At 48.1% G+C, this 12,625-nt stretch overlaps 1 protein-coding gene across 4 annotated transcripts in view; it reads right to left on the bottom strand.

The window, feature by feature from the left end:
* FLVCR2 (FLVCR choline and putative heme transporter 2) overlaps window positions 1-11,796 on the bottom strand; it is a 505,902-nt gene extending 494,106 nt beyond the window's left edge. For 2 of the 4 annotated variants that reach the window (XM_086937519.1, XM_086937521.1), the window contains exons 1-2: window positions 10,573-11,796; window positions 9,061-10,067 (exon numbers count right to left, since the gene is read on the bottom strand). In XM_086937519.1, the coding sequence (XP_086793645.1) occupies window positions 9,061-9,636 (576 nt within the window). In that variant the 5' untranslated portion in view covers window positions 9,637-10,067; window positions 10,573-11,796. The remainder of the gene's footprint in view (window positions 1-9,060; window positions 10,068-10,572) is intronic. The other 2 variants (XM_086937520.1, XM_086937522.1) reach the window with 2 other exon arrangements.
* Window positions 11,797-12,625: the final 829 nt, after the last annotated feature.

The raw sequence follows: 12,625 nt of genomic DNA, 5'->3' as shown, positions 1-12,625 counted from the left end.
CCCTCTCTGGTCCAGATTTTAATAAAACGCATCAAAGGTTTGAGGGCAACCATGTCAGCTAAATATCTTATTCCAAGCTCCTCATGGACTTAGAATGCCGGGTGCTTTTAGGGTTTGCACCCGGGGTCTTAAAAATAGATGTGACAGTTTGAAGTTTATTAGTCTTCGCATACCACTATACCTCACTGCCATACAGGACCTGCAAAACACATTTGGCCTGATAGATCTTGAGTAAAATATGTGGCAAACTGCATGCAAAGTTGGCCATTGTCCCAGTGACCTTAACAAGTTTGCACCTCCTCCCAATCAGGGGATTCCAGTTTTTGCTCAGATCAAATATCACTCCTAAATAGGAAAAGGCCAAGACTTTTGCCAGGGTGTAGTAAGCTACCTTAAATGTCTTAGAACTACTGGACCGAGGGACAGTTTACTGCCAGAACCAAACTATCCATAAAGGCAACAAACTTGTCCAATAGTAGCTGCAGCCGAGCGGCAGTGCCGGCCATGAGAACTGCATTGCCCACGCATAATAATACCGTCAGAGATCTCATCTTCACCCTCGGATAATCTACCTGGACAAAGAAGGGCTTGTTCAAGATCATGTAGAGGGTGAACAGAAAAGGTGCAAGGATACACTCTGGCGAACACCCCTACGTGTGAAAAAAGGCTGGCTGCGGTCTGCACCTTGAAAAAAACGCAACAATGCGGAGGTGCCAGAGTGCAGGTCTGATAAAAAGGCTACAATATTCAGGTTCACCCCCATTGCAGCAAACGCAAATACACACACACCAGGAGTATGGTCCATGATGCCAAGTGGAGATTTCGACCGGGCAACCGTGCACTTGATGATAATTAAGTTTAAATTCACAGATGTCGACCAGCCGAGACTGAAGCCATATTGAACCTCTGAGAATATATCATTAGCATCAGCCCACGTCATCAACCTATTTAGGATTACCCTACCCAGAACTTTGACTGCTGCATTGATCAATGAGTTAGGGCACTAACACTGGGGGTTGTCTTTGTCCCCCTTCTTAGAACTGGCAAGATCACCGATGTAGACCGTAAGGGCAACCTGCGCACCCGAGCTGCAGAATTTAAGACCAGAGTCAAAACTAGGCCCCAGATCTCAATATTATCCAGAAACAATCTGAGGAAGAGGGGGACTAAGGCCTGTCTTTTATGTCAACAAACAAATCGAATGAGTTCCCGGTCTCTGGGAACCTGTTTTAGAGCGGTATTCAGATAACGGAGGTTCCTCGGACAAACACAATCAATCCATTTGGGATTCTGCGATCCAGCATTTGTCACAGGAACAGACAATAATGCTAGATCTTTCTGGGCAATATCCCCTAATGCTGCCAAAACAGCCCTATCCGTGGGTCTATGGTCAAAACAGGTGGATCACTCCTGCTCACAACTTGAAAGAAGGGCCGCTTTATATTGCAACAGCTTCACCTGTGGCCATTTGAGTCTCATGGCTTGATCAACAAGAGAGAGCCCCATTTGCTCGTCGCCCCATGGGCTAACAGCAGTTACTCCATCCAGTGCCAGCTTTAGGGCAGTGCGACCGGTGCAGCAGCACTGGCCTTTGGAGGGGTGCTGATCTCAGGGGAGTGTGCTTTATTTAGCAATACCATGATTGTAGAGACGAGTCACTTGTGCCCTGTGGAAGTGAGAGAATTGTTGCACCGGGCGTCAGCAGCCCTAAAGCCGGCCCGACTCAAATGATTAGGGATGGGGGTTATGATCACTGAAAGGGCTATTGATGATATCAAAGTTAAAAATTAAGCAAAAACAAAGGAGCGGATACACATGTAAAATCTATAATCGTCATGCAACCGTTCCCTTTAAATGTTGGGAAAATGAGTGGGTTGGGGGGAGTTAACTAGCTTCTCTATTGCAAAAACAAGGTTGTAGGTGCCTAAAATAGTGTTAATCTCCACACCCCCCATAGCCATATGAAGCCCCTAGTTCCACATACAAGTGGGCTTAATTGTGGCCAGCGCTAATGGGCAATCACATAGCTAACAACTGAAATACCTCACTAGTATCTCCCTCCAGACTTCGTGCTCCGACAAAGAATCAATAGCAGAGCATAAACAGTGGAGACTAGAAACCCCACATGACCCAGCCTTTGCATTGTAAAAGTTAACCAATATTGAAGGCCAAGGATGGATATCATCAGCCCCTGCAGCATGGCGCCTCTCACTCCAGATACTTTACATACTCACATAATTCCACTCGCCCTCGCCGCCACTGAGGGTTCTGCAGGGAAAAAGAGTCCTCATGTCCTTCTAAAAAGGAGGTGTTTTTCTGCTCCCAGGATTCCTGGAGGCAGATGAAGACTTGGCAAACTGCACTCAGTTAAGGCCGTTGAACTTCGCAGATAATGCCGCAATATTCCAGGCTAACCGCGTTCGGTCGTTTGAATTGCTAACCAAAATGACTTCAGGGGAGATGTAGGCCTGGAGGGTAACGGAGGTGAGACTGGGGTACTCAGTCACACAACACAAGGTTACTCAGGGGGGAAATGTATTCAATAAATTCAGAGCTGGGGACATCAATAGGAGGATGAAAAACGACCCCAAGAATCCTGCCCCTGCCACCCCGGATTCCTCAGAGGACAACTGACCTTTTCAGGCTCACAGGTGAAACCCAGAGGGAGTGTTTTAATGCTAGTTTGTCTAGAAGACCTAAGTGAGCTCAGGGCGGCCAAAACACGTGCAGCAATGGTAGGTTTCTTGAAGTTAACCACCACACAATCCCCTGCCCATCTCTTACTAATCGGGCCCAACCAGCTAACCCTCTGGACCATGTTAATCGAATCAAAAATCTCCATGCCAATGTTGGAATGCAGGTTAAGCCAGGGTACCACTTTATTTTTTAACCACTTTTTTTTTTAACTCAAAGGATTCATGTGCAGGATTGATCTGTTGGGGAACATTCCACAAAACCATCACATATGGAGTCGCTTCCGGAGACAGATTAATTACCACCCTTGCTTTGGAAGGAGGAGAAGGGGCTGTTACATGGGGGCTAAACACGTCCCTAGATCCTGGTTGACCCTGAGGAACGGAAGAGGCACCTAATGAGCTCCTAGTTGGCTTAGGGGCTTGTGATTGATAAACTAAGTCACTGGGAGGCACACTGGCTCTACGTAATGAGGCTACATCAGAAGTACTGGTCATAACAGGTAAGGGATACTGCCCTAATTGAGGAACCGCAACATTATTCTCAAGCTCAGGATAACCGAGACTCAAGGTTCAATCTGGGTTAGCCTAGAAAGATTAGGGCCTTGTTTAGCATTTAAGACCGCCTTAAACATGGACAGCACATCGTCAGTAGAGTGGCCTGACCGCTGGCGACAACATGACAATAGTTCAGTTTGGGCCCCAGCGTTAACTAAAATGCTTCTCCGATTGGGAGCTGCCACACGCCTCCTCCACTTACACCAGGGGCTAACAATAAGGCTTAAGAGCGGAGGTTTCTGTTTTTGACCCTTAGAATCCCCCACTCTAGAGGGCAGAGCTGTAATCCCGGGGTCCACACTGATCACCCTCCAACCCTCTGATATTACTTATGCCACCTGACTCCACCAACCTGGCGGGACCATCAGTACAGCAGGGTCAACGAGTAGAGGTCGGAGGCAGGCTGTCCCTTGTTAGAGACAGCCTTTTTTCAGCCAACTCAATCTCCTTAGAAACCACCCCAACAGCTTGAGTTAAGAAGTTCTCGATGGTAGAGACTCGTGGAGCAGCATGCAGGGAAAAGGACTTCACGGCAGGCACTTTTCTCTTCTCCATAATCTCAATCAATCGAAGAGCATTGCGCTAGGTGAGGGAGAAACCAATGCACTAAACAAAGAAGCAACAAATACAAATAGAGCAAGGATCACCACAACCCATAGATAACACCGTACAAACAAAAATTATGTGATGAACTTATTTAATCAGAGTAAAATACCCAAGCAGAAGAATGCATGCCCCTCCAGGAAGATGTTGCTGCTGTTCGACACCCGGTGCCAAGATAAAATAACTGTCAATGTACCGCGGGCCCTAGTGACACCAAATCACGGCCAAAGTCGGAGACAGTTTCTCTGATCATGCGTCAACGAAAACCAGAGAAATGTACCTGTACTCGCCTCACACACCCAAAGAAACTGCTGAACTATCTAGATGGCAACAAGCAGAACAGGCAAAGGGGGCTGCCCCTCCCCGCCTCTTCCTGGCGCCAATGGGCCAGCCTATGTCCCTGGCGTGCACGTCCTGCGCATGTGGATGCCTGGTTCATATTATAAAGCACAACAAAAGTGTTCCCAACTGGTCCTGGTGAACGGGGCTCCTCCTATTGCCCCCTATGCCTCTGGGACAGGTAGTCCCTGACAGATGCGCCTCATTATATTAAAAGTTCATACCTGGCAGAGGTCCCACTGTGTTTTACTTATTTTTGAGGTTTACATTTTGTGTAATATATAATTTCCTGATGAATTGATTGTTTCAACCAAGTTCCTTAGCTGTGTTCAACTCAAGGGAGTAGCCAGAAAATGAACCCCCCCCCGCGTTGATCCATCCTTCTGAAGCAAGTGAGTAACGCGAGCAAACTCTACCCACTCTAGATGAGGTCCCATCATCCTGTCTTCCATCCAACTAGCTCGCGATCCTTTAAGCCTTTCATGCATTTATCCATCTGTTTATGTTTCCACCCATCCTTTCACCATTCTATCCACCTTCCCTTTCATCATTAGTCTTGGTCCAGCCCTCCCACTCACATGTCCAGCAATACATCCATAGTTTTCCCATCCATCCTTCCATCAATTCGCCGTCCTTTTATCAATCCACCAATCTATTCTTTCACCCTCCCATTCAGCCATCCATTCGTCCATCCACCCATTCATCATTCCAGCCACCTTCTTTCACCCACCACTGCAAATCTTATTTTACCCTTACATCCATCAGTCCTTTTACCTTTGCATCAATCCTTTCATAAACAGATTCTTCCTTATTATCAAATGTCCTTCTTTCTGTTATTCTTTCCAACTCTCTCTCCCTCTCTTTTCTCTTACTTCCTTTGCTGTGGCTAACCTCTGAACTCCTTATCATTTTTCTATACTTTAGATATTTAGGTCTCGCCTGGCGTTAGCAGCACTCCTGGGCTTCTCTCGCTATGAGAGGGCCTTTTGGAATCAATACAGTTTTGGATGGGACTTTAAGCCCCGCCCTTGGTATTCAATTGGCATGCGTCATCGTTTATGTTAAACGCTGGCGCGTGATTGAAAACCGGCCTTTTCGGTTACCGCATTGTCCACTTTTAGGACGGCCCACCTGGACAGGCCGACGCCATCTTGGTTTCCCGTGACGTGGGAGGGTGTGCTTCTGGTTTGTTTACTGCCTCCTGGTTGGAAATCCGACACGCTTCTCCCTCCCCATCCCAAAGCAAACTTCCCAGAGTTCCATTCTTCATTCTCCTGCACCAGCTTCAGCATGTCCGATAAACTGCCCTTCAAAGTCGGTGAGTTTTACACTGCTCTTTGTGCTTTTGTATTTACGATTACAGTGGGCCATGCCATTGCACCTTTTGTGGCATTAAGCTGCTGAATAGGTTGCCTCCTTTCGGCCCACTATATTTAAAATGATAGTGGGCCGCATTCGATCTAAATTTTACCTTTTGGTTAAAAAGTTACGGGATTTCCATGAAAGGTGTGCCGTTCTGAGAATCTGATGTACTTTGAATTTTACAGGTGTTTATGCGCTCACTAACGCTTCCACGCTCAGCTTTAAGCCGCTTCCACTCTTAGCCTCACGCTAACAGCATCTTCCCAGGCATCTGGGACATTGGACAGGCTCTACCCCCAGCATTCTAGCGCATACATACAAATATAAACATATATATAATCTGCATATCTATATAAATACAAATATAAATGCATGCATACATATACATATATGCATACATATGCATGTTATGTACATGAAAGTTTGAAAGACACTAATAAAAGCAAAGCTAAAAAGCCACCTAATTACAAACAGAATTGCTCAAGCTTAACTAAAGCCGAGACCGTTGCATTGCAAATGCTTGTTGCTAATCTGGGATTAGGATAAGAACTTTCTGTTCCCGCTGTAAAAACAGGGTAACGCATGTGAGAAATGTAAATAACAAGTGTTACTATTGTTCAATTTGCTTGTGTACAACTTATTGACCTCGGAGCGATGGAAGGCCGAGAAGGCCTTGCGAGGACTTTGACGCATATCTGACAGTTCACTTTACCTCGCTGGAATGTGCATCACATGCCAGGAATACGAACCCTAAGTGTAGGGAAATCAAAAGGTTTGTTGCAGTTTGGTGAACATTCTGGCGGGCACACTGGCCACCAATGTGACTGCTACAGGTCAGAGTGAAGCCAGTGGGGTTCCTTAAAGAGTAAATGATGCATTTATAACGTCCCAAAGTAGACAGTGCAAGGGATGCTGTCCCGCCTCCTGGTGCTCGATGAACAACCAAATTCAGGGTCGGACTGGCCAGCAGGGCAAGTGGGCAATCCCCCAGGAGGCTGGAGCCCCAGGAGACGGGTTTGACACTTTGAGAGCAGTTTCGGCCACCGGGAGTGATCCTGGTGGCAACTTGAAAGAGTTGCTCTGGCTGTAGCCGCATTTGAACGTCTGCACATTGGGGCTGAATATATACTTTTTGCCAGGGATGTTTTAAATTCCCAGCCCAGCCCTGCTTCCTCCCTGGTTTCTCCTGCGATGTTCACGCTGTAACTATCAACCAATAATAAATGTATGAAATATGTTGCCGTCACTCAGGCCAGTTCTAGGATTTGCGGGGCCCTGGACCAAAAGGGAATGTGTGAGGCCCTGGGCCAAAAGGGAATGTGTGAGGCCCCTCTAATTTACATAAGTGACCCCTTGAAAAGAGGCCATTCAGAGACACTGCGGGACGCCCATTGTCCAGCATTTTAGCGCCCCACAGTTTTAACTTTCAGTCCAAAAGCAATTCTCACACCCTCAGCCCAATAGGTGTGATATGATAATTGCTTGTGGGAAAAAAGTTAAAACTGTGGGGGCGGTAACATACTGGACAATGGGCGTCCCACAGTGTCTCTGAATGGGTCTCCTTGTAATTGGGCCAAAACGAAGCGTCTTCCTCCCCATGGCCTCCAGACACCATCCCCGAGAGTCCCAGGGAGGGCCCCTCCCACATATCCTAATTGCAAGGAGACACCTGTCTTTCAAATTGATTGCTAGGGAAACAACAGGACACACCACCGGTGCGGGGCCCCCCATGCTGGTAGGCTGAGTGCGAGGCCCTGGGCAGCTGCCCAGACTGCCCATGCCCGCCACTTCATACCTACCTCCATCTCTATAGGTTTCCGCTAACACAGATACCGACCAACCCTGTTCTCTCGTTGCTACGCACACTCTTAGAGGGCAGCACACTCTTAGAGGGCACCGTGCTCCAGACGCACTAAACAAATACATCCTTAGGAAGGTTTGTCTGAAGCGCAAGACTAATGAAACCGCAGTAAAGGCGGCAGTTCCTTAAGAGCATGCGAAGTGTGCACGTTCAGAACTGAGGCTACTTGCTGCAACAGTAAAATAAGTTTGAAAGTACAGGGTAGAGTGCATATTCCACGGCGGGCGGTTTTAGGTTTTTACAAACGCACACTATCACAAGGCTCGCATCTTGCATTCTACACAGAACGTTATACACTATACCCGTTCGGACATTACCACGGACACATAAAAGGAGTATATTTTGCTGCAGACACACAGACAGGTGCGGTTAACAACCTGTTGGTGCACACGGTGGCTCTCAGGGACGTCTGCCTTCGGAGGTGCCTACTCAACGTCTCTGCTTTGCTAGTCCCCCTCACAAGCCATTTGCCCCGCACCCCGACCTCCTTTCTTTACTAGTTTTCAATCCTGTTCTTTTTGCTTGCCATTGCAGTGTCCATGGGAGGGGGTTTCATTGCCCTTAGGCAAAGCCACTGGAATTATGCAGCAGAAAAAGACCGACTAAAGTGCAGGGAGGATTAAATTATGCGGAAAGAAAAGAAACTATGCGGCGGAATTCGGCATTTTTATGTGATAGTATTACTTCATTGTTTTGTCATTTTTGTTTACACTTGTTAACATTGTCTGGGCATTGGCTGCACCTCATAAGTAGCAGTTTACCACCCAAAATAGCAATAAGCAACAGAAAGGTGAGCAGTCAACTGTCACATATGGCCTTCCACTGTGCAGCAACGGGAGTCGCTGCATTTTTAGTAACTTTGGATCCGTTTGAGAAACATGTTTGTGTTCAAATCTGCAGATTGGGCAACAGATGATGGATTATGTGAAAAATGCGGCAAGTCCAATTTATGCGAAATACACTGCGGCCGCATAATCGGATACTTCAAGTGGCCCTGCCCTTGGGTGAAAGAGTCGTGGCAGTGGACGCACCCCCCGACAGTGCTTTTCAGCCAGTTTCCCTTTAGTGTCCAAAAACACCTGTTCCTCCAGTTACGGCCTGTTGAATGTGCAACACACCGAGAGCAGAAACACTTCATAGAGCCTACAGGTGCTCCACAGTTCACTGCGTGAGTTACAACACCCATGTGAATACACGTCGCCTGATATGTTTGCGCAGCACAATCCACTCATTCAAGTGCCTAGATGTAAATTAATTCTCAGAGCGCTTTACAAAACACAGCCCTCTCATTAAAACGCCTCGGTGACTGAATGCGCTGTGCACGACAGCTCACTCATGCAGGATGATTAGCAATTTTACCAGACACATCACACACTCTACTGACGATCCTGGATGTGCTATTAACAACTCACAAAGAGCAATGAAGCTAGGCTGTAAAGTGCTACACACAACTAAAAGCACACATGAAGAAATTCAGCGCGTAAATACAGCGCACAAATGAAGCGAGTAAAGAAGATCAAGTGTTTAGCACAGACACCTTAGAGACGTGCCTAGAGGTGATTCAAGAAGCGCTATGCACAGCGCACAGAAGCACCTATGGCTGACCCAGTGTGTGACAGCCCGTCCCACGCAGCGCGCACATACCTGATTTCCAAACACGCCCACGGCGCAGGCTGTCGACACCTCCTTGGGCCCGAACCAGACGGCTGCGATCTGCGAGGGCATCCCCAGAATGAAGACCTGGGCCGTGGAGCAGATGACCTGCGCCAGCACCGTCACCCCGAAGAGGTCCGGGCGCACGCTGGCTGTCTTGATCCAGGCCCCGGCGCAGTTGAGCGCGGCGCCGGCCAGGGCGATGACCCTCAGCCCCTTCTTGTCCAGGAGCCAGGCCACCGGGAAGAGCAGGGGGATGTAGGTGAACATGTAGCTCATAGACATCCAGTCAATGGAAAAGGCGCTCACGCCGTAGAACTTCATGAAGATGTTATTGATGATGCCGTACTGGATCCACTGGAAGGCGTTGCACAAGGAGTAGGAACTGAAGAGCAGGACGATGGCCCAGCGCCGGCCGTAGAGCTGGGTGGGCTGCCCGGGGTCTACTGTGGCCGTGGCGGCCCCGTTGGGTAACGGGGAGGCCATGTCGCCACCTTCCTCCATGATCTTCTCTGCTTCTTGGCGCTTTGCGTCCTGCAGATTGTTGGTCACCATGGCTGTCCCCATTGGGCTGGCTGCCCCTAACTTCAAGAAGAGATGGAATGAGCTAAAGTGGTCTTCGCCTCACAAGGGAGGGGCACTTACAAGTCAAACAGATGGGCGCATGTACAAGCAAAACTCAAGCCTCGTTCCAGGGAGAATAGTCACAAAATTATTTTGTAGCTTACCATCCACAATAAACTATCCAAGGATGGAAGTAGATTCTATCACTCACTCCAGTGAGTGGAAATGTGCAGACACCAAATCAAAGTCAACAGAACACGAGCAGGGAAGTAGGTCCTGAGCCAAGAGCACGGAAGAAAGATTGAACCTTCAGCCTCCGTGGCCGAGATGGCAGCTCCGCCTGCAGTGTGATGCTGGAGTGGGGATCTGGTGGTCCATGCTCTGCCCAGAACGAATCTTCGGCCACTCCCAGGGGAGGTGGACACACCCACACACTAGGAGAAAACAAAAGGTGGTGATGTCAGCAGGAGTTAAGCCTATTCCTGTGAGTTCAGCCAGTTTCCTCCCAAGCGCACAGTGAACGGCTGATCTCAAAGCTTTACTCTCAGAGTTAATCTGTTTCTAGTACCCAAGGGCTTCTACGTCCCACTACTGTACCACTTAGGAGCTTGAGACCTCAAATCCCACCCTCCAAAACTAGGAATTCCTCAACGACCTGTCCCTTTACAAAAGCATCAAGTTGTTCTTTACCAGTGACTATTGGGCTATCCAAGACTGGCTCTACACAGTTTCCCAATATTCTAAGTTTCACTATCTGGGATTGGGGTCCAACTGAGGGAATGCTAACTAAAGATAATGGAATTTCTACTTCCATTTCTCGACTAGGCTCACCTTTAATTTATTTCAGCCGTCTTTCACATACCCACTTCTCACTTGGGAATCTAACATCACCCCTTTTGGAACACATCACCTCCCTGTTAAGGAGGATGACATACTTACCACCTCCTAGTTTGGGGCCTCAGCAATTCTCCTTGTCGCTCTCAGATTCAACCACTCTTAAACCAATCTGGAAATACCAGACTCCATGCAATGTGGGAAATGCTTAAGAGTACGTTGTAGCGCCGTGTCCAAAGACACCCTGTGTCTAGGTGTTAGCTTTATAAATGCGCTTGCAGACTCATCACCATTTTAAAGTGGCTAGTTTCATTTTTAAGAGGGGAGGGATTATTCTGTGCTCCCTTCTCAGGAGGATAGATTTTGTAGTCTCTCCTTATTGGGGGGGGTGGCAGAGTAAGTTCCTTGCAGGAGTCCTGTGGGTCTGTACAAGCAGGCTTACTCTTGGGGGATAGAAGGCCTGTCTTTCTTTAACTGTGTCACACAGGACAGCTAGGATTCCTCGTAATAGCCGGAATCTAGTCTGGCAAGTATAAGGTTGCAGTGACCTCCTGCAGGAGAAAATCAGGTTTTGGATAACTCTTGAAGGAGTGAGGTATCAGTTTTAGCTTTGTTAAACACTTGTTCCCCTCGGGAGGGATGAAAATTCCTCAGTGAATCCTTATTGCTGGTGGGATCCTGAGTTTTGTGCATATAGGAAGAGTTGAAACGTTGTCTCTCTGCTTTCTGAATGGACTGTCTGCCTCTTCAGGAGGGGGTTCTCTTGGGAACGTTTGTTTCTGTGAGTATGAAGATTTCTTTAAGAGTTTACCCCTACCAAAAAAATGAACTTTTCCCTCGGGTTTTCGCCTGTGAAAAGCTGTGGTTGTTGTTACTCGGCGGTAGGTTTCACAAAGGTTCCTGTTTTTCTAAAAAAATATGTTCCCTGTTTATTGGTGTATCTTTCCTGGCAGGGGTAGTCTGAATATCCCCTCTTTTTCTTGATATATCCTTTTTCCTGGGAAAGTGTCTTATTTTTTCCTTCAATGCTCTCAACGACGCCAACTTACTACTAGTTGTTTGCTTTCCGGTATAAACTGCTGTACTCGTGGCTGACTTTCTCCACCCTCTCTCCACGCTTCTCCAGCGTCCTAATGTTTTCTTGACATCCCGAGTCTCGGACTCAACACTTTCAGCGGTCTCTTTGCCTAGTGCCCTCTCTCCTGATTCCCGGTGAATGAATCCCTCCTTCTCACTCCACGTGAGGTTTGTTTTCACGCTTCTTCGAGTTATCCCGCGCCGTCCGCCTCCCCTTCTGCCATGCCGAAAGAGCGAACTAAACCTACAGACAGTGAATGAGCACCCGCCCACTCACGAGCACCGCCCACAAGCCAATGAGCCCCGCCTACTATGCCCCACCCACTCCGCCTGCCTGGTCATTGGTTACTAATGCGTCACAGAAGCCTTTTAGGGGACGGGCTGATTGGCAGCCGGAGGTAGGGGTTTGGGACTGCCAACCCAATCTGCGCGCGCAGGGACTGGAAAGCAGGGATTACCTTCGGGCTTCTGTGACGCTCCACGGGCAGCGTGGGCTTCTGATTGGCTCACATTATACGTGCTCTTCTATTTAGTTGAAATTTGATTCTCGGCCGGAGGAGTCGAAGGACCGTGACTGACCGTGACGCAAGGTAGTGCTTGAGTGGCAAGCACAGTGGCAAAGGACTCAGAAGCCCTACCTATTTATTTTTATATTGTGTGGCCTTTATAGGACGTGGTGTTCGAGCACTTTGTGTAAAAGGGATGAAAGTGTTGTGGTGTAGAGTGGAGGGTCTTAAAGTGGAGCAGAGTGTCGTGGAGTGGTACTGTGTTGTAGAGTGGGGTGGCACAGTGTCGTACATAGAGTGAGTAGGCATAGAGTGGAGTAGGGTGCCATGGGATGGCGAAGAGGGAGTGGGGTAAAGTGTTGTAGAGCAGAGGTGCATAGAGGCATAGAGTGAGGTGAAGTACAGTGTTGTAGAGTGGAGGGGCGTGGACTAAGTGTTGTGAAGTAGAGCAGAGGGGCATAGAGTGGAGTAGAGAGGAGGGCTATAGAGTGAAGTATCCATGGTGTGATAGTGCATTGCCATTACAGACAGCACATTACCTTCTGGTCGAGCTCGCACTATATAAATATGGAGAA

This window comes from Lissotriton vulgaris, chromosome 9 (genome assembly GCF_964263255.1).
Source record: "Lissotriton vulgaris chromosome 9, aLisVul1.2, whole genome shotgun sequence".
Taxonomy (NCBI): domain Eukaryota; kingdom Metazoa; phylum Chordata; class Amphibia; order Caudata; family Salamandridae; genus Lissotriton; species Lissotriton vulgaris.
Note: the sequence above shows the minus strand (reverse complement) of the source record. Positions and strands in the feature narration are given on the sequence as shown.